At 47.5% G+C, this 20,546-nt stretch overlaps 1 protein-coding gene across 3 annotated transcripts in view; it reads left to right on the top strand.

Annotated features, from left to right (window-relative positions):
- Nucleotides 1–20,546, top strand: part of psd3l (pleckstrin and Sec7 domain containing 3, like) — a 90,912-nt gene that overhangs the window by 20,207 nt on the left and 50,159 nt on the right. Inside the window, exons 4-5 of one of the 3 annotated variants that reach the window (XM_083670059.1) lie at nucleotides 747–1,265; nucleotides 19,303–19,497. In XM_083670059.1, coding sequence (XP_083526185.1) covers nucleotides 747–1,265; nucleotides 19,303–19,497 — 714 coding nt within the window. Of the gene's footprint in view, nucleotides 1–746; nucleotides 1,266–4,409; nucleotides 4,512–19,302; nucleotides 19,498–20,546 lie in introns of those variants that run through there. The other 2 variants (XM_083670060.1, XM_083670061.1) reach the window with 2 other exon arrangements.

Genomic DNA, 20,546 nt, shown 5'->3' with positions numbered 1-20,546 from the left:
CTCAGGAAGTACTAGTTTCCCTGTTTGCAGGAGGCTTCTGTTCTGCTCTGGAACCTGCTGTTCTGGGGGAAATGTGTGTTTAGTTAGTTTGACTGAGAGGAAGCAGAAAGGTGTGAGGTCTTCTGGTTAATAATGGAATCATGTGCTCTATAACTTCCTGTGGGAGTTTACCATATGAAAGGGACAGTACATTTTTCGTTTTGTTTGAGGACCAGGAAGAATTTGAGGGAATTTATGGTGTGCATGTTGAAAATCCCTCGTGTTGAGTAACCTTTTTTATTGAGAAAGCTCCCCTTTCTACATCTTTATGAGGTTTCTTCTTTATGAGGTTTATTTTCCATATACTTTGTTCCTGCGCTGAAGAAATGTATGTTATGGTTTCCCTCACAAAGGTGTTTAATGCAGTACTCACGGTTCTCTCACAGTGTGGCTCAATAGAAACAATATGATTGGTCAATGAGGCTCTCTCACTTGTGTCTGTTAGAAATCCATCCTTAAAATACAAAAAGCAAAAGCTTTGACTCAAAGCATAGTGGAATATGACATGCAGTCATTGTCTCTGTCCAACAACTGCACCTTCAGTCATCCTTGTACCGTCCCGCGTCCCTCCAGCAGCACCGAGACCAGGTACAGCAGGCGTGGCGCCATGGCTCCTTCCAATGGCGTCGAATCCAGTCGACTTTGTTGGATAAAAGTGTCCTTCCGATGTCGTGATTGTGTGTCTCCCGTCCCTTCCTTTCCAGCAGCAGCTCCCAGACCAACGGCAGCAGCGCAGCAGAAGAGAAGGGCGGCAGGGAGACGTCTGAGAGCCAGGAGGCCACGGACGTGTTCAGCTGGCAGTTCGAGAGCATCCTGGAGTCGGACCGCCTCCGCAGCACGCTGTACAGCAGCCTGGACTCCCTGGACGCCCTGTCCTCCTCCGCAGACGACGAGGCCGACGGCAGTGGAGGGGCGGAGGGCGCCGGGGGGGCGGGCTTCACCTTCGACATGCCCCTCACGCCCATGATCCAGCAGCGCCTCAAAGAGACCGCCCACTTCCTGGACGGGGGGGCGGACATGACGCTGAGACAGGAAGTGCTCAGCGTCACGGCGACGGGGAAGGGCGGGAAAGCCGCCCTGGAAGTGACGTCATCCTTCCAGGACGTGCCGGCCGGGGACCTCACGTTCGACGACCAATCGGATAAACATTCCAGCGGGCCCTTAGCCAATGGCGTGGTGGACAGTGCGATGCTGGACCCCAAGGATTGGCTGCACGGCTGCCTGAGGTAGGAAACACAGAGGGGTTATTATCCAATAAGAATACGAGCTCTCTTAGTCTCTTAATCTGTTAGTATGGATGAATAGGCTGTGTAAGGCTGCTTGTCGCATGCTGTGTTGCTGCTCACAGTGAGACCTTGTGTGGCTAAGTAAGATGATGCTAACTACCTGACTGAGGAGCTAGCATCCACAGAGTGTCCTGCAGCTGTGCTAGGTTTCTGAACCATGGTGATGCTGCCACCTGCTGGACATAGTTCTCTACTGCACTCATCAGACAGCGATAGTGGTGCTATTACTAATAGTCTCTGAGCCATCATTTACAGGCCCATTCTTCCAATTGTCTTCAATACTACGACACTGATGTTAAAGTGTTGAAGAACAGGTGCAGGTACAGTTACAGAGACAGTATACAAGGAATAAAAGTCATTTTAAAGGCAGATACTGTCGTCCATCAGACCAGAGGCAGGCTGATAAAGACCATGACCACCCTCTATGCTAAGAGAGAGTTTGGTTGTTTGTGTGCAGGACCATTAGGATACATTAGGGGTTAGTCCATTAGGTAGAGTGGCATCAGTGTTAATGCTGTGTATGTGCCTGTGGACAAAACAAAAACATCTCAAATGAATAGAATTGGTTCAGTCAGCCGGAGTATTACACCCACATGTCTTTGGCTTAGCAGAAGGACATTCCTCGGTAAATCCCTGATTTTTCAAATCATTTCTTGCCGTTACGGTACGGAATGTATCCCCCTACCTTTGAGATACTAGCTAAGATGTAGCCTAGGTTCTACCTCCTCCTGAGCCCAAACACATATCATACTCCCCAGGAATATTATGACTACCAGTACTTTTCAGAGCCAACAGACAACATAATGAAACCACTGGGGAGAACAGCCTGCATTGAGAACAGCTTACAGGATCAGCGGGCCGGATTCCTGAGCATATTATTGACCAGGGGGCACAGACCCGTTTGGCCTGCTCCCAACAGAAATACCACAACACACCATTTAGCCTTGGCTGCATGAGCAGGGTGAGGGAGGGGGGGGGACGGGGGTGGGGGGGTAGTGGTGGTGCCTGATCCCTTGTCAAAGGAAGCTACCGGCGGAGGCCGGCGGAGGTTGATATCGGAGGACGGGCTCATCGTAATGCATGGGACAGAATGAGGAATGGTATCAATTAAACACGTGCACTTGATACCATTCCGTATTCCGTTCCGTGCATTACACAGAGCCTCCACCAGCCTCCACTGGAAGCTGCTGTGTGTAGTATTGTGCTTCAGAAGTCGGGCCAAGCGCTCTGACCCAGCTGGAGACTGATGTCTTTGATATGACAGCCTCCCTTCGCCCGGCCTTTGATGTCTATCATCGGACCCTTAATATGAGCATAATGGGACTCAGATGGTACCGACGTTGGTGTGAGGGAGAGTTGTGATTCTAATTGAAGTTATGGGTTATGAGTTATGGTTCCAATTAAAGCAGATGGATAGTATCTGACCTTGGGAAGGGTTTAATGAGCAGCATTACAGATGCAAATGATATCTCTACGGAGCCCGGCGCGATAATCTATCTTCATTTTCATCGTTCTGGATGCGAGCTGACTGCTTTTGCATCTCATTTCTCATAAGGAGGAGATTTGATTAAAAAATTGCTTCTTAACGCCAGCAGTTTGAATCTTTATCTATATGCACTGGCTGCAACTAAATATTAGATATGAGATTTAGAATATGGATTCCACATTGGCCATGTTTACACCACTGCAGCACTGTAAGCTACACATTAACAAAGGGGCTATCTCTGTCTGGAGCATATTTCATCATGTGTACAGCTGGGCGGGTGATTTTTTCCTCGTTTCAATGCCAAGCCAGGTTAGACGATATTAAACACTGGTGTTATTTATAGCCACAGCAGAAAAGCAGACACGAGCCCCTCCGGTGTTGCACACACACACACGCACACACACACACACACACACACACACACACACCCACACTCTCTCTCTCTCTCTCTCTCTCTCTCTCTCTCTCCCGTACGATGAAGGACATAAGTAAACCCCCAGCACGCTGACATCATAGGCACACACACACACGCGCGCACACACACACACACACACACACACACAAGCTCCCCTGCCACCACCCGAGCAGCACGTTCCCAGTGGTTGGTTCATTCATGCTTACGTGAGGAGCGTCCCAGCGTGTGTCCGGGGCTCGGGCCTCGTCTAGCAGATGGAGAGAGAGGCATGAGGCAGGAGGAGCAGGGAGGCAGGAGAAGCAGGGAGGCAGGGGGCAGGGCGCCTTTCCAGCTGGAGCTCCAGGCTACGATGATGGTAGACTCAGCTCCACACCTCTCTCTGTCTCTCTATCTCTCTCTCTCACAAACACACACACACACACACACCGGCCGGCCATACTGGCTGCAGCTGGCTTCTAGTGAATAAGCAGAATCTGGATCCCTGTGCTCTGGCTAGCAGCAGCAGCAGCAGCAGTAGCCTGGGTACCTGAGTCCTTCTTCAGCAGCAGTAGCCTGGGTACCTGAGTCCTTCAGCAGCAGCAGCAGCAGCAGAGTCCTGGTTCCTGGTTCTACTCCAGCAGCAGTAGGTCCTGTTCCTGGTTCTACTCCAGCAGCAGTAGGTCCTGTTCCTGGTTCTACTCCAGCAGCAGTAGTCCTGTTCCTGGTTCTACTCCAGCAGCAGTAGGTCCTGTTCCTGGTTCTACTCCAGCAGCAGTAGGTCCTGTTCCTGGTTCTACTCCAGCAGCAGTAGGTCCTGTTCCTGGTTCTACTCCAGCAGCAGTAGGTCCTGTTCCTGGTTCTACTCCAGCAGGAGTAGTCCTGTTTCTGGTTCTACTCCAGCAGCAGTAGTCCTGTTCCTGGGTGGCTCTGTGGCTACAGGAGCAGCTCCCCAGTAGCAGCAGCCTCAGTTCCAGCAGCAGCTCGCCACGAGGAGGAAACGGCGCTGCTCGTCTTGATGTAGGTCAGAGCAGAGAGGCAGAGCACAGCGTTAGTTCAGCTCACTCACTCAGGGACTCAGCAGCTGATCACATGGCTCAGGATACAGCCCAAGAGTTGAATTCTTAGGGAGTTGTTCTCCTCCTCCTCCTCCTCCTCCTCTCCTCCTCCTCCTCCTCCTCCTCCTCCTCTCTCTCCTTCTGGCTCCTATGGGCTCGGTGGTGTCGTCCTGTTTCTCCCAGACGGGGCGGGCCGGCCCCGGGCCCGAGGCCGACGGCGAGGCCGAGTCAGGACCGGGCGACTCCATCCAGTAAGTGGCGACCTTCAGTAATGCATGACATCGTTTCTGCCGGCTGGCTGGCTTATCGTCATGACGATGGCTGTGTAGAAAGCCTTGTGTTCCGAGGCCGGTCGGATGAGTCTCTCGCTCTCTCTCTCTCGCTGCTAACGTGTTTCTGCTCCGCAGTGTCTCGTAGGAACAGCAGCCGGTACACTCTGTCTCTGTCTCTCTTCCTCTCTCTCTTTCTTCCCCTCTCTCTCTCTCTCTCTCTCTCTCTCTCTCTCCTTTTCTCCCTCTCTCTCCACTCGCGTCTTTCAGGAGTGAACGGTTACGAGCTGAAAGCTCTACTTTGCTTGATTAATTCTGTTGCCCTCTCTCTCTCTCTCTCTCTCTCTTTCTCTCTCTCTCTCTCTCTCCCCCTCTCTCCCTCTCTCCTTTTCTCCCTCTCTCTCTTTTTCTCAAGAAGTGGGTGGTTCTTTAACAGGGCTCTGACATGAATCGTAATGATGAATGTATGCAAATCCGGGCTATCAGGGCTCTTTGCTGTGCCGTTCCGCCCGGTGTAAAGATGTACAGGCCGTTTTGTGTCCAGTCAGCAGCCCACCCCACAACGACCCTCTTCCTCACACTGGACAGCCCATAAATCGGCGAAACACTCCTTTATAGCGTGAAGGAAAATCCTTTCCGATTAATCGTGAAATGCAAAGGTCGTTCGTCATTTCACACCCTTAAGAGCCACACCAAAGAGAGCTGCTGTGGCTCGCTTCATGTGTGCTACTGTCTGTCAGTGACCATCCGATCTCTGGATGAAATCAGCGGTTCGTTGAGAGGACTCGGTTTCACGGTTAGAATGACGTTTCGACAAGCGTTTCGCGCTGACAACTCGATTCATACAGCTGTTGCGAAAGAAGGTCGTTGACTGCTTTCTGTTTCATTACAACAAGATTTATTTTCCGCCGAAGTCACAACCGTAGGTGTCTTGTTCACAAACCGGTATCCCGTGTTTATTGACTTTCATGAATTAAAAGATAGTCCTCGTATTGATTGCTAATCGTTTTAGACTGGTTATAGAATATGAGTTGCTCTAACCAGTTGCTGTTCAATGTCTCCTTAACTTCAGGCGTTTGATGTTGATGTGGAATCTCGACTGCATGTTGTTATTTAGTTGTAGAATGGCATGTGTCATGCATGTGGATGCTGCAGATGTCTATGTTTGGATGGAATCCAGATGTCAGGGTACTTCTCCAGGGGCAGAATGTCAGAATGAACAGGACACGTGAAGCCAACTCTAACCATGACACGGAGTCTGACTTTCACCTACTTCTGATTAAGACATACTTTGGCTGACTTCGCTGACTGACTTCGCTGACTGACTGAATGACTGGCTCATTGACTGACTGACTGACATAGTGACTGACATAGTGACTGACTGACTGACTGACTTAGTGATAGACAGACTGACTGACTGACTGACTGACTGGCTGCCTGGCTAACTGACTGGCTGGCTGCCTGTCTTGACTGGTCCCTGAGAGTGTGGCGTGTTGTCATTGTGTTGTCATAGAGCTGTCTCATCGCCCTCACGTCCTCACCCCCCACCACCCCAGAGACCCAGCAGCACTGGAGCACTCTCACACTCTGTTCTCACGTTCTCTCTCTCTCTCTCACTGTCAGAGAGGACTGTGACTCAGCAACCCTAACCTCTGCTCTCTCTCTCTCTCTCTCTCTCTCTCTTTCTCACTCACTCACTCACTCACTCACTCACTCACTCACTCACTCACTCACTCACTCACTCACTCACTCACTCACTCCCTCACTCACTCACACACACACACACACACACACACACGCCTGAGGGGGGAAAGTGGGGGGGAAATGCATGCATACACCATGTGTTTTCACTGCTATAATGAGTCACTCTGGCTATGTTTGGAGCTCTTTAAAGACGTTGAAGTGGCCAATGTCTCCGTTTGAACAACAAAGAGCTACAGTGTCAGTACTGTGAACAGGACACATTTGTGCTGATTGGTACAGGATGTTGGCTATATACAGTGTGTGTGAATGCGTGTGTACGTGTGTCTGTGCGTGCGTGCGTGCGTGCGAGCGTGTGTGTTTTGGGACACCCAGTGAAAACGACTGCGTCGCTCTCTTTGACAAGGAAGCCTTTGGTGTGCTGTGTGGATAAGCACATTTTCAGGAGAATCAGCTTGTTTTACGTGACTGAAGCAGAACACAATCTGACGAGCCACCTGCTCCACAGCCCGGTGTATGGTGACACACATTGAGCTAAGGCACGTGGAAGTTTGACATGCAGTGTTTCGGTCAGTTTGTCCTCCTGGACACCAGGGGGCAGTGATGAGCAGATAGACACAGGCCAGATGTGTGCCGTCAGCTTAGATAGGGAAAGACATGGAACCACTAGCCACTGCATTACTAACTGCTCAGCCCTCCACAAGTGTTGACTGAGCAGTGTCAGAAAAGACATGGGTCTACCATAGCTTTCCAATTAGAGTGTGTGTTCCCCACCTGTTCTCAGCTATCAGGCACAGTAGACTCAAACAAGTGCACAGTAAACATGTTCTTCCCCCCACGGCCAAACAGTGTCATTTCCGTTTTCAGTTGTTTACCACAGCGCCCCCCTCGGGCCAGTCAGTGTACTTTTGCAAATGCCGGATCTCAATGACGAGACGCATCATTCAACCCAAGTTGCGTCCAAATAGTCCAGCGGCGTCTGAGATCATGCGCGTGACATACGAACACACGGACAGACTGAGACAGATCCACGGATTTCATCGTGTGGAACAATGAACAGCTTACTGGAGGCCCAAGGTATGCAGAACCCAGAGCGGTCGTTGGGAAGGTGGGAAGTACATGTTTTTTCTCTCTCTCAGTTTAGTCTCTGAGGACATAATCAGAGCCTATAGATGCTGAGGCACAGGCTGAGTCATCCCCTCCAATATCCCTCTCCCTCTATCCCCCTCTCACTCCATCCTCCTCTCCCTCCATCTGTCTCTCTCTGTTTCTCTCTGTATACCACGCACACACACACACACACACACACCCTTATCTCAGCTAGGGTTCAGCGTGTGTCCCTGACCTGTGTGTGTGGTGCGGGGGAGGATAATAGGAAGCAGCTCCAGTCTTTCTTTCTTCAATAGCAGGGAGTGTCTCTGCTCTCTCCTCTCTCTCTCTCTCTCCTTCTTTCTCTCTCTCTCCTTCTTTCTCTCTCTCTCCTTCTTTCACTCTCTACCTCTCTCTTCCTCTGCTCCTCTCCTCTGTTTTTCTGTTAACGTTGATCACTACTTTTCACCTTCTCTCTGGGTCTTTATGTCTGCCCTCCTATGTCTCTCTCCCTATCTCTCTCTTTTTCACTCATTTTCTCTCTCTCTATCACTCTTTTCACACACACAAACACTCGCACTCCCCCCCCTCCCCTCCCCCCCCCCCCCCCCCCCCCTCCCCTCCTCTCCCCTCCCCTCCTCTCCCTCTAGGCTGATGGGTTGAGCAGACAGCCTACATGGCTAACCTGGTGTTGCTGGGTCACTTGGTCCTGATGAATGGCGTGGAGAAAGCAGAGGCGGGGGGGGGGGGGGGGGGGGGGGGGGGGGGGACAGCAGAACCTCCGTCAGGCTGGTCCTCTTAAGGGGTCTTTAGAGGGGCCCACAGTGGAGAGGAAGCACGGTGTCTGATGACGTCATAAGGAATGGACAATACAACAATAACACCATGTATTGGTAATAACAGTTTTTTACGGTCTTGCTAGTACTCAGATCTGTCAGTCAGAAGGTGATGGTCTGGGGGCGCTTAGTGGCGTAGCACACGAATGCGCTTACCACGTAATCGCAAGGTTCCCGGTTCGATTCCGACCCCTCGACCTATCTTGCATGTCATCCCTCCTCTCTCTCTCCCATCCTTCCTGTCAATCTCTACTGTCTCTCTCCCAATAAAAGCAGAAATGCCCTAAAAACATATTTAAAAAAAAAAGAAGAAGGTGATGGTCTTTATTGGTCTTTATTATCAGTGGCCCTCACGATCAGAGGACTGGGTCACGAAATGACCCAGTAGACTAAAGGAGAGGAAAGCTAGTGGTGGAGTGAGTCCAGTGGTGGAGGGCTGGTCCGTGAGCCATGCTGAAGCAGCGGAACTCGGATGTTCAGGGTTGACTGATGCTCTGCTGCTGACCACATGAGGAGAGGGAGATGTGGTATGACGGTCCTCTGCGGCTCAGTTGGTAGAGCATGGCGCTAACAACGCTTAGGTTGTGGGTTCGATTCCCGCTGGGACCATATATACTGAAATGTATGCACTCGCTGCAATGTAAGTCGCTTTGGATAAAAGCGTCAGCTAAATGGCAAATATATGTTATGAATCAAGCAGAAACCAGTGTACAGTGAACATGTCGTCCCCCACGAATGATATAGTACCACTCCTTTTGTGAATTGGTGACAATTATTCAAACGTATGACTGAAAAGCTACCGGAGCGTGTAGTGCTTATTTGATTTGGTTTCCAAGGATTTGACAGCATCATTTGAAAACTGTCAGTTGGTCAAAAGGTGCGGTCTGAGGTGCGCTCTCCTCTTTGCAACCTATGATAACGTTTTTTAATGATAACAACAGCTCCACCATCACCAGACGAATCGGTGTCACCTAGAAACTCCTAAACAATCTCTATGGCCAGACGCATCATTCACCCAGGTTTTGTCCCAGTGGTGTCGGAGATGAAATGTGTGACGTGCGAACTGACAGAATTTTGTGACATATGAACAGACAGAGACCTCCCTGACAGTTAAAACCTGCCTGTGCTTTGTGGCTTCTCATCTATAATACAACACACAGGGAGGATAACACAGCGGTTAGTAGCTCCTATGTTATTGTATTTGCTATTGTACTAGTTTGTCTTGGTAAAACAATTCTGAAATTGTATTCATATTAAATATCCCTTTATAACTGTGAGATGCTGTGTGTCGTAGGCTTTAAATCATCTTGCATGTAGGTTCCCTTAAACTCAACCTGAATAGCCTTCTACCGAGGACAGCCACTAATGTCCCCAGGCAAGCAGCCGTTATTTACGTGCCTGTGTCTGTGTCTGTGTAATATATCTGGCCAGAAACATGGTTGTTATTCTGTGGTTAAACCCACAGGGTCACATTTTGGTCCCTCTGTGGTTAAACATTCTGCACATGTTAATCATTTATGAACTATTTTGCTCAAATTAAAACAATCCTCTCTTATTTCTGAGGCGTAGTTCGTCAAGCCGCAGCAACGATTTGATGAAGTGAAAATCGTCTGTCTTGCTTGGGGTGGGTAGTTGACGGGTTGTCATGGTGACGGTGGAACTTCCTCATTTTTGTTGGCGTTTCTCTGTTTAGATGTTAGCGATGGAGACTGAAGAGGAAATGAATGTAAATTATGATTACAACTGTACAGAAGTAGCTCCTCCACACCCCCTGCTTTTGTATAATGAAACCAGAAAACTGAATTGAATGATTCATACCAAAACACTCTACACTTCCTCTATTGTGATGCCGCAAATACTTTTGCCAGTACACCTCTGCATGAACCAGGTTCTGCTGACTGTCAAGACAGTTTTAGTTAACATAATTAGCATTTTAATTGAGCTTCGAAAAGAAATATGCACATCCGCAAAATTGCAGAATGATTTCCCTAGCAACCATGTGTTATTAGAAAACAGCATTAGAGCACAATGATGTAAGAAGACTGTTATGTCGGGGGAGGTTTGAGATGATGACAGCCTGTCAGTGGTGTGTACATCATCCTATGGGTGGAGACGAGTCCTTGTATTGATTAAATATGAATTTATCTCCCAAATTCAGACATCAGTAGAGTGATCCTCACAGGAGCTTGAAGGCAGTGAGAACAGTTTCATGGCTGTGAGTTCATGTTTAATGCAATATTAATAAGGTTTAGTTTGTCAAAGTGACTGATCTCTAGCACTGCTCTAGTGCCCCAGAGACAAATGCACTAACAACCAGAGGAAAAGGAATATACTGTCTTGCATAATCTTGATTTAAGAACTGCTTCAAGTTAATCCTGGAGCTTTGAAAGCTGTTGTGGACTGGGTTGAACTCTGATCTAATCTTTGATGCCTTCTACTGGTCCCAGCTTTTGTGGAAACGTTCTCTTGTGTATGTACATTTAGTTATCTCTTAATCTATGAATGAAACAGGGTGTAATTAAATCTATGCAGAACATTTGGCAAGTAACAAGTCTGTGGTTGGGGATTTTTGAGGCTGTTGGACCAAAAAGTTAGTTTCCCGCCCCTTCATTCTCCCGGTCTTCCCTCAAACCTCATCCTCCATTGTCCCAGATGGAGGAGGCCTCTTGGAGACGTCTCCGGAGACCACAGACGGACGAGCTGCGAGACGGCGTGAGTCACTGCTGAGAAATCTCCTGGCAGCTGTTTTTCTACGGCACACCCTCAGGAGGCTTGGGAACACCAAACACCACTGGCCTGGCCTAGCCTGCTTCTGGTCTGCCTCTGTGGTCACGGGTGAAGGCGTTGTCTTATGACAGATAGCACGACTCCATCCACACTGATCTGTCTGATACCTCGCAAGTAATTACAGGAAGGATAAAGAGTAGCCCGGCTAAAATATGAGCTGTCAAAATGTTACCCATGGGACAGACAAACTTTTCAGCCTCAAACCAGTCATGACTATAGAGTAGTTTGTGTTTGAGTGTGCAGTATTTATTAAAGCAATGGTTGTCGGATTGGTTGTCGGATTATTCTGATGTGATGGCACTGCGTTAACGCATTTGGTGAAAATCTGTAACCGTCAAGAATCGTTCCGGTAGTTCAAACGAAGCCAAGTCGTGCTAGAATGATGTCTGACGGAAGATGAGGGCTGAAGGAGGAGAGAGGAGGCGTTCAAGGTCACCATGCACCTCAGATGATCGCTGTGTGACCGGCAGTGGGTTGGAGGTTGGGTCGTCTGTGTGCTATAGGCCGCCTAGGACTGTGTTAGCTCGCGAAGCTGAAGGCATAGGCATAGGCATTAGCCCGGTAAGCTGACACTAGTCTTTAGTTACTCATCAAGAGAGTGTGCTTTAAAGGGGCAATCTGTAATTGGTACTGTACATCCATTTCTTGGACTTGTAAATGAATGATATATAGACATTGATTCTTAAAGAATATACCTTATAAATGCCGTCTCATCCGCATAGTTGAACTGTCTTACCCCATCAGAACTCAAAATATAGGCTTGTTTTACTCTGATTGTAAACAATGCAATTGTGAACAAACACTGTATAGCTTCAAAACATGGTTAAAACTATAATTTTGATCTTATCTCGTCTATGAAATTGAAAGTGGTTCGCTTTCTCCAGCCCCACCCCTCAGCTGTTTAGGGAACCACTCCTGTCACATTTGTGCAACTCAGACGAGGCCCAGAGAAAGTTACGTTTCCCATGCTGGGTTTCCTCTTTGTGGTCAAGGACCAGAGAGAGTTATCTGTCCCTGAACCCCTCGGCTGTGGTTTGTGAAAAGAATGTAGGGTAGGCGAATGGTTAAGGTTGAGGTCACACGTTTGATACCATTCCTCATTCCATTCCATGCAGTACATTAAGCCCGTCCTCCGATTTCTACCTCCACCAGCCTCCCCTGGGTGAGGTCCAGGATGTCATCTTTTATTGGGCGATATTCTGTATTTGTATGCGGTATTCCATACAAATATTGTCATGTTTTTTTCTTGAAAGGATTAAAAGAATTTAAAATAGTTGTTGTTAAGTGTATGCTGCTTTATAATGCAGATTGGCAGTGACACACTAAATGTCCTTTAAGCTTCTCTTGAGTCATATGTTGGCAGGACTGACAAACCTCCAGCGTTACAGATGAGTTGTAATTGCAGTGCTTTCTCATTCTCAGACCAAATGACAGGATTTTCATTGCTAAAGCAAAGCCTTGTAAAAGCTGATTACACACTGGCGGTATGCATAATGTTTGTTTTAGATCTATCTTGATCCTATGAGGATAAACTGTGTATTTTTGTTATTGCCCGTCTGGCTGCCATAAGGGTTATTATGGTAGAGAAATGGTCTGTGTGGTGAACATAGAAGTGTTTTCCCTCCTTGAAGTTCTCTTGTCCTTGTTTTTTTAAAAGAGCTCAATTTTTCTTGCCCAGATCAGACCTACAGTTTAAGAAGCTTTTCTGCTTTAATGAAGGTTTGTTTTGGAATGAAGTACCAGACAAAACTCAGTCTAATAAAAACGCTTGGGGTGTAGACTGCTATTGTCCAATGTCTGAACTCCACAGATGGAGACATCCAAACCACATTTCATTAACATAACCATTTACATAAATTAGATATACTCGGGCAAGTCGGATAAACGAGCGGTTTTAAAGTGTTAATTCAAGCATCTGTTTTGCGTTACTTCCAGCGCACACTCCGTGCGTGCATGTTCCACTAAAGGGGAAGTCGTGTGTCTAGAAGAGCAGCGGGGAGGCAGGATGTCACAGGGAAACTTTCTCTTTTTGATGTTTCAATGAATTCACGGGACTCTCTCTGCTGCTCTCCGCTCCTCTCCCCCGTCTGGGATGCAATGGTTTGTGGGAAATGCCTCCACATTTGAGCCCAGCCTCGGAGGAGATGAGAGGTTCAACAAAGCGAAATGATGTTCTTCTTCGCTGCACTCTCAGCGTGTTGTTTCCCCACTGAACGGTGCAACTGCCCGAGCAACATTCCTCACATTCTGGATCGGAATGCGTTTACCGATAACTTTCCTGGAATTCATACGGCCCACTTTTTACCGAGCGTGAATCGCGTTGTATTTCTGTGAGCGTATTATCTGCAGGTAAACAAAGTGGGTTTTTTTTTTGTTGGGGGGGGTGAAATTCTGACACGGCGATAGAAACTCCCGACTCGTGACGATACGAAGTGGGGGAAATATTAATCAGGAATAAAACGGAGGATTCCAGTTCGGTGGGTGAATACTCGGGAGAGGATGCAGGGATGGTTGAAAGGTGGGTTTGTGTGTGTAGTCTGAGTGTTTGGAAGGTAAGTTTGTGTGTGTACTGTAGTGAGGAGTTGGCAACACACATCTTTGTGTTTTAGGAGGGTGGGGCTAGTAGAGAGAGTCCGTTATGTCTTGAGAGATGCTGATCTCGAACAGGTTTCTCCGCTCCGGACTTTCTCTCAGTAACGACACCTACCCTCGCAAATGTGTGACATTTAGTCGTTTGTTTCAGTAATATCTATTCCTTACGCGGGCAACTTTGCAACATTGTTACGACAGAACACCTGCACAGTGGCTCACAAGAACTCTGCTCTTTTGTTTTGTCTTGAAAGACAGCCATGGTTCAGTGACCACCCCCTCAGAAGATGGACATAATTGCTGTTTTGTTCTCCTAATACCGTCTTAATTGCCGCCATATTTACAACTAATAGGCTGTGAGAGGCAGCACGTGATTCCCCATCCAGTTGTCCATATTTATCATATATTTATCATATATTTATCATATATTTATCTGTAGCCTATATTCAGTCCGAACCTCCATAGTTTTTTACGATGAACAATTTTAATGAATCGCATATGACTCCCCCAAGTGTATTGCTTCACGTCTGAGATATTTCATTCATCATTTGGGTCAGCCAAGTTTTGTCAGATCGTTTTAGAGGGGATGTTTTTGTTCTGTCACAGTCAAGCATGGTTCTTTTCCTTCACGGATCTTTTTCATATTCAGTCATTTGATTAGGAATATCTATTCTCTTGTGGCACTTGACCAGTATGAAGTACCACAATAATCTGTGTTGTATCAGAGCTTTTCTTTGAGATCCGCTGTCCCTCCTGTCATTTTAGCTGCATATTAACAAATACTCTTCAGTCATTATGAAGTCGTAGTATAACTGTGTTGTTACCTGTATGCGGATGTGCAGGGTGTGCTTTCCTAAAGAAGTGGTCAAACATTCCTGGACTTACTGTACAGTAGACTGGCATCTATCCGCCACACTGTGGTGAAATATAGTACAGCATCCTAGCATCATCTCCTGTGGACTGTACCAGATCTCTCTCTCTCTTTCTCTCCCTCCCTCCCTCCCTCCCCCCTCCATTAATGGGGATCTGGGAACCATTGTATATTGTGTTAGCACGTTTGTTTTGAGGTGAATCGTTTGTGTGTTGCATAGGTCAACACTGGCGTGTTGCAAATAGGGTCCATGATGATGCATTTGAGGAACCATAACATCCAAAATGGAGTACACTTACTTAGCAACAGTTGTATTTGAGTGTTTATGTCCTGTTCATTTGACAGATTTTTAGAGATTCTTCATCTTGAATATGCCACTTCTCATATTCTATTCCTGCTAGAAGAAAAGGGAAGTTCTCTATAACATTTACATTTATGGCATTTAGCAGCCGCCTTTATCCAAAGCGACTTACAACAAATACATTTGACTAAGTAAGTGAATCATCTATCCAACAGTCATCATAAGATAAATGTATTTATGCTAGACCCTGGGGCTATTGGCAGTCACAATGCTCGAAGGAAGGATTTAAAAAAAAGGAGAAAAAGGAGAGAAACTTGCACAAGGGGGTAGTGGGGATGAAGAGCTCTTTAGGAGGGACAGTTAAGATGTAAAATCTTGGGTTTTCTAGTTGGGCTACCAGTCGGTCTTTCATTCATAGGGTGGCCGCTGTATCCTGCCCCTGGCCATGTACAGTGCTGGTAGTAGACTTTCTAAGTCTGTATTCAGTCTAATATTCAGATTAAACATGTTAAAGCCAGTGTGTGTAATTACTATGATTAGCATGGCTAGTGGTCCACAGCACAAGTCATTACATCTTGGGTGGCATCTTGCGGATTAGTCTTGGACAAGCAGAGAATTAGTTTGACCCACGGCTCCTGCTGAATACTCCCGTGGTATTTAACACGAGGTTTCTACCAGACCCAAATCACAATGTCAACTCTGCACAAGAAGGAGAAAAATAAATGTGTTTGGCCCCTCCTAGAGAGCTCTTCATCCCCACAACCCCCCTGTGCAAGTTTCTCTCCTGTAAATAAATGAGACAAAGAAGAACCAGGGGCTGTTGGCAGTCATCCTTCCTTCTAGCATGGTGACTGCCAATAGCCCCTGGTTCTAGCATAGATATGGTTTTTCTTATGATGACTGATGGATAGACGGTTCACATACTTAGTCAAATGGATTTGTTGTAAGTCGCTTTGGATAAAGGCATCTATCTGCCACAAAAAAAAAAAGAAAAAAAAAAAGTACGGCGCATCCGCAATGTACCATATTCAAGTCAAGATTTTTTTTGTTGTTGACACAAACACACCCACACACAGGAAGAGGAAGAGAGAGTATGCGATCCTATTGATATTTGTTTTCTACTCTTAATGAGACATGACACAAACTGCAAACCAGCAAAACCGTTAGTGTAGCTAAATGTCATAAATGTAAAAATGCTAATGTCATTGATTAGGCTGAACAAAGGGACATGAAGCCTCTCTCCATGGAAAAAGGGATGGAAGAAGGGATGGAAGAAGAACAGTCTTGTGTTTTTACTTGGTGGCTGTGACTCATTTCATCACTGTTTGTAAAAGAGTGATTGGCAGCATATGCCACGTGCCCATCAAGTGAATGTTCCTTTTTGAAAGTTTCCTTTTTGCTTCTTTTTTTTCTTTTTTTATGAAGATAATCACGTCAATTACTTGAGCATACACACACAACGTACACTCATAACAGCCTAATAGTGTTTAAACTCCAGTAGTGAAAGTTGCTTTCTTCTTTGTCTCACATTGCGGTACGGAGCCAGGAATGTGAGAGTGTTTTCAGTGGGGCTGAGCTTGTTGCTGGGCTGAAATGGATCTGTGTTTTCGCAGCGTGACTCATTTCTGCCTGGAGAACTGAAACAGATTTATTTTCTTACCTATCTAGTAGCGTGTCACAGGTCAGTAAGAGTTGTGCATCAAAACCGTCTGTTCAGTACGGCAAACCTGTGTGGTGCAGGAAGGATGATTCACAGTATGAGAGTCTAGTGGCAAACACTCACATTCACACTCACTCACACACACACACACACACACACACACACACACACACTAACCAGGTCCACCTCACACTTCCATCCCTCCTCTCCTCTCCTCTCCTCTCCTCTCCTCTCCTGCAGCCCCAGGCCCCTCTTCCTGCCAGGGAGCTCTCCAACTATAACACCCCAGTGGGTGGAGCCCAGCGTCTGGTCTGCCTGTTCATATCTAATACACATCTCACTGCTACACACACACACACACACACACACACACACCGCCGAGCCTCACTCAGCCCATCGCCTGCTCTGCCTGCTCATAAACACACACACACACACACACACACACACACACACCTCCGAGCCGCAGCACAGTGTCTGGTCTGCGTGGTCATATATAATACACATCTCACTGAGGAAATCTCCTGCTGAATTAACACAATACAGGCAACAGCCAAGCCCCACCATTCTGTTTACATTCTACCCTCTCAGTTTACCATAGAGCATACTGTTTACATCCTACCATCCATCTCAGTTTACCATAGAGCATACTGTTTACATTCTACCATCCATCTCAGTTTACCATAGAGCATACTGTTTACATCCTACCATCCATCTCAGTTTACCATAGAGCATACTGCTTACATTCTACCCTCTCAGTTTACCATAGAGCATACTGCTTACATTCTACCCTCTCAGTTTACCATAGAGCATACTGTTTACATCCTACCATCAGTTTACCATAGAGCATACTGCTTACATTCTACCCTCTCAGTTTACCGTAGATCATACTGTATATGCCTGCTATCGTGGCCCGCCAGAGGACTGCCAAGGATGGAAATAATGTGTTATAACTTTCTCCTGGAATTGCTCGTGGAATTTCTGAGAGCTCCGGTCATTTAACACGGTGCTATAAAAACCATCAATAAAAGGCAGACGTAGCCTCTTCCACCGTAGACAGCCATTATCCAAGCATTGACTGACAGTTTTTTGTTCTGTGTGAGGGTTGAGGAGTGATGGTAGTAAAGCAGTAGTGAAGACATACACATCACCTTGATGTAGGGAAATGAGATGCAAATGAGAAACCCTGTTCAACAGTCACCCTCTCTGTTCCTGTCATTCAACGCCCCGGATTCCCTTTTGTTCGCATAACAAGCACCGCGTTCCAATCTCTCTTCCTCTGTTGACATCGTCCCTTTTTACCCTTTTTGGTATGAAACGGCTTTATTGGAAATTGAATCGAAAAGTACACGTTGATGCATTTTAAGAATGTTGGAGTTGTGTGGCTGAGCTGTCACTAGGTGGCAGCAGAGTGTCAACTATTGGGTTTTGCTTTCGGTGTTGCCAAGCACGGCACCTATGGCTGGCTTCAACGACAAGAGATTCTAGGGGTTTAGAAAATGTCCTTCCTTGCAGTCCCTCTTAAAATCCCCCACAAATAATCATATTTACATATGTGTCAAAATCGGAAAAATAACATAATAATGTCTTAATCCTCTAAATGGCCCCTCCTTATGCATCATTATTAAATAAGTAATAGAGTGCACCTTTCATTCCATACATTTGTTTGCATGTAATCTCTGTCGTTCTCCCCATCATAGAAAGAAAGTCCCCATCAGAGGCAACCAACGGCAGGACTGAAAATGAGGCATTTTCGCTGTCACCTTAAAACACACAGGCGTACATTTGCATGGAAACATTAAGGACATTATTCAATGTTTGCGAAAAATCAAATCATTCCCGTCCATCATCGTCACCGTGCCACCCCCCCCCCCTCCCCCCTCCCCTCCCCCCTCCCCCCTGAGGGCAGTGATGGACTAGGCACCACTTAGCCACCCTGGAAGGCACAGATACCCCCCGGATGCCTCTCTGTAGCATTAGCTTCCACCTCACGGCGCCTCCGCGTGCGTCTCAGATCAGGCCGGCGGAGGTGGACGCCAGAGGACGCCCCTCATCGTAACGCAGGGAAACGGAATGAGCAACGCTATCGAACACCTGACCTAGAAGTAGAGTACATGAGCCCCCCCGGCCAGCCAGACTACCTCTGGCCTGATGCACCACCGTACGAGGTGTTGGGATGTCAGTCTAATGATAGCTCCGACCACTACCAGCCTAATGGAGCTATCCAGCAGCTGTCATACCAGCAGCCTGGCATTAAGAGGCGATTGACATTGACAGGCGTGAAAGGCCACCAAACACAATAAAAACTAGCTTCTCCGCCAGCCAGGCCGGCTCCTCTGTCCCTAGACTCTTCAACCAGGCTTTTCGGATCGGTCGCTGAAATGACAGGACGACGTTCCGGGTCTAAGAAGACCAAAACAGAACATGACACGTCGTCGTGTGCTGATCGTTAGATGATTATGAATAGCCGACCCATAGCTTTTTGATTGCCGACTCGCTTTTACCGATGGAATTGTCACCGAATAGAGTCATGTCATGAGAGATGATTCTGCTCTACTCAGACTCTGTCCCCCCCCCCCCCCCCTCCTCCTGTCCACACTTTCCTAGGAGGATATTACTAAGATTAACAATCTTTTTAATCTCTCGTTCAGTAATGTGTGTGTGTGTGTGTGTGTGTGTGTGCGCGCGCTGGCCCTTTTGATGTCCTCAATTCTAAGCTGTAGCCTAGGTTTGCTCTAGGTTATTTATGTGTGCTGAGGAAATGTGTGGGCTTGGTTATTGTGTGGTCTGATAACCATCTTCTCTCTCCTCTCCTCCTCTCCCTCTCCCATCTCTCTTCCCCCACCTCCCTCTCCTCTCCCACCTCCCTCTCCTCTCCCATCTCTCTGTCTCTCTCCTCCTCCACCTCTTCCCCCCCCCCCCTCCCCTCCCATCCCCTCCAGCAGTGATGCAGGTCTGAGAGCAGCGTTGTCAGACTGGGACTCTGACATGGGCAGTACGGAGCGGCTGAAGGACAGCACGGACACGCTGCACAACGGTAACCGTGGGGACCAGGAGGCTGCCCGGCGCCTGGCCCGACGCCTCTACCACCTGGAGGGCTTCAGACGCTCCGACGTGGCCAAACACCTGGGCAAGAAGTGAGTGGGCCGGCTGTACCCCAGCCCCCCTATACACACACACACACACACACACACACACACACACACTCATACCCCCTCATACCCCCACACACCCCCTCATACCCCCTTATACCCCTCATACCCCCTCACACCCCCTTATACCCACTCACCCCCCTCTCACCCCCTCATACCCCCTCACACACCCCCTTATACCCCTCATACCCCCTCACACTCCCTCATACCCCCTCACACCCCCTCATACCCCCTGGTGTCAACCAGGGGAGGCTGGTGGAGGTAGAAGTCGGAGTGCAGGCTCATTGTAATGCATTGAATGCATTAAAATGACCCTGTCCTGCCTCCACCAGCCTCCCCTGTTTTTGGTTGGTGTTGATGATGGAATTGAAATCAATAGTTGAAGCGAAAGACTGCATCTCAGTGTTCTACTGAATGGTTTACAAAGTCTGACATAACGTACAGAAAATGTTCTCTAGACCTGCTTGTTGTTTCAGAGGTACACTATGATGTGGTGGTGTTGTTAGTGTAATGACGACGTTCAATTGAAATCCTGTTCTTGGCTGTGACCCAACACACACACACACACACACACACACACACACACACACACACACACACACACACAGAGAGAACAGATAACAGACACTCTCTGCCAGAGAATAGGTAATGATAGTTGATGAGATCATTATTATGCTAAAGGTCCTCTGTGGCTCATTTAGCAGAGCATGGCGCTATCAAGGCTAAGGTGTGGGTTCAATTCCGGCCGGGACCATCTATACAACAAATGTATGCATTCACTGTACTGTACTGTACTGTACTGTACTGGATGTGGATAAAAGTGTCAGCTAAACGGCATGTACGATGTAACACCCTCATACCCCCTAATTGTAATGCATGGAATGGAATGCATTAAAATGAGCCTGTCGTCCGATTCCTACCTCCTATTGATGATTGATTGAAGTCAGTGTTTTGAAGGGAGACGGGAGACTGCATCTCAGTGTTCTACTGACATGTTCTCCAGACCTGCTTGTTCTTTCAAAGACATCAACACT

The sequence above is a fragment of the Argentina silus genome (genome assembly GCF_951799395.1).
Source record: "Argentina silus genome assembly, chromosome: 5".
Taxonomy (NCBI): Eukaryota; Metazoa; Chordata; class Actinopteri; order Argentiniformes; family Argentinidae; genus Argentina; species Argentina silus.
The sequence above is the reverse complement of the archived record's forward strand: the minus strand, read 5'-3'. Positions and strand labels throughout refer to the sequence as shown.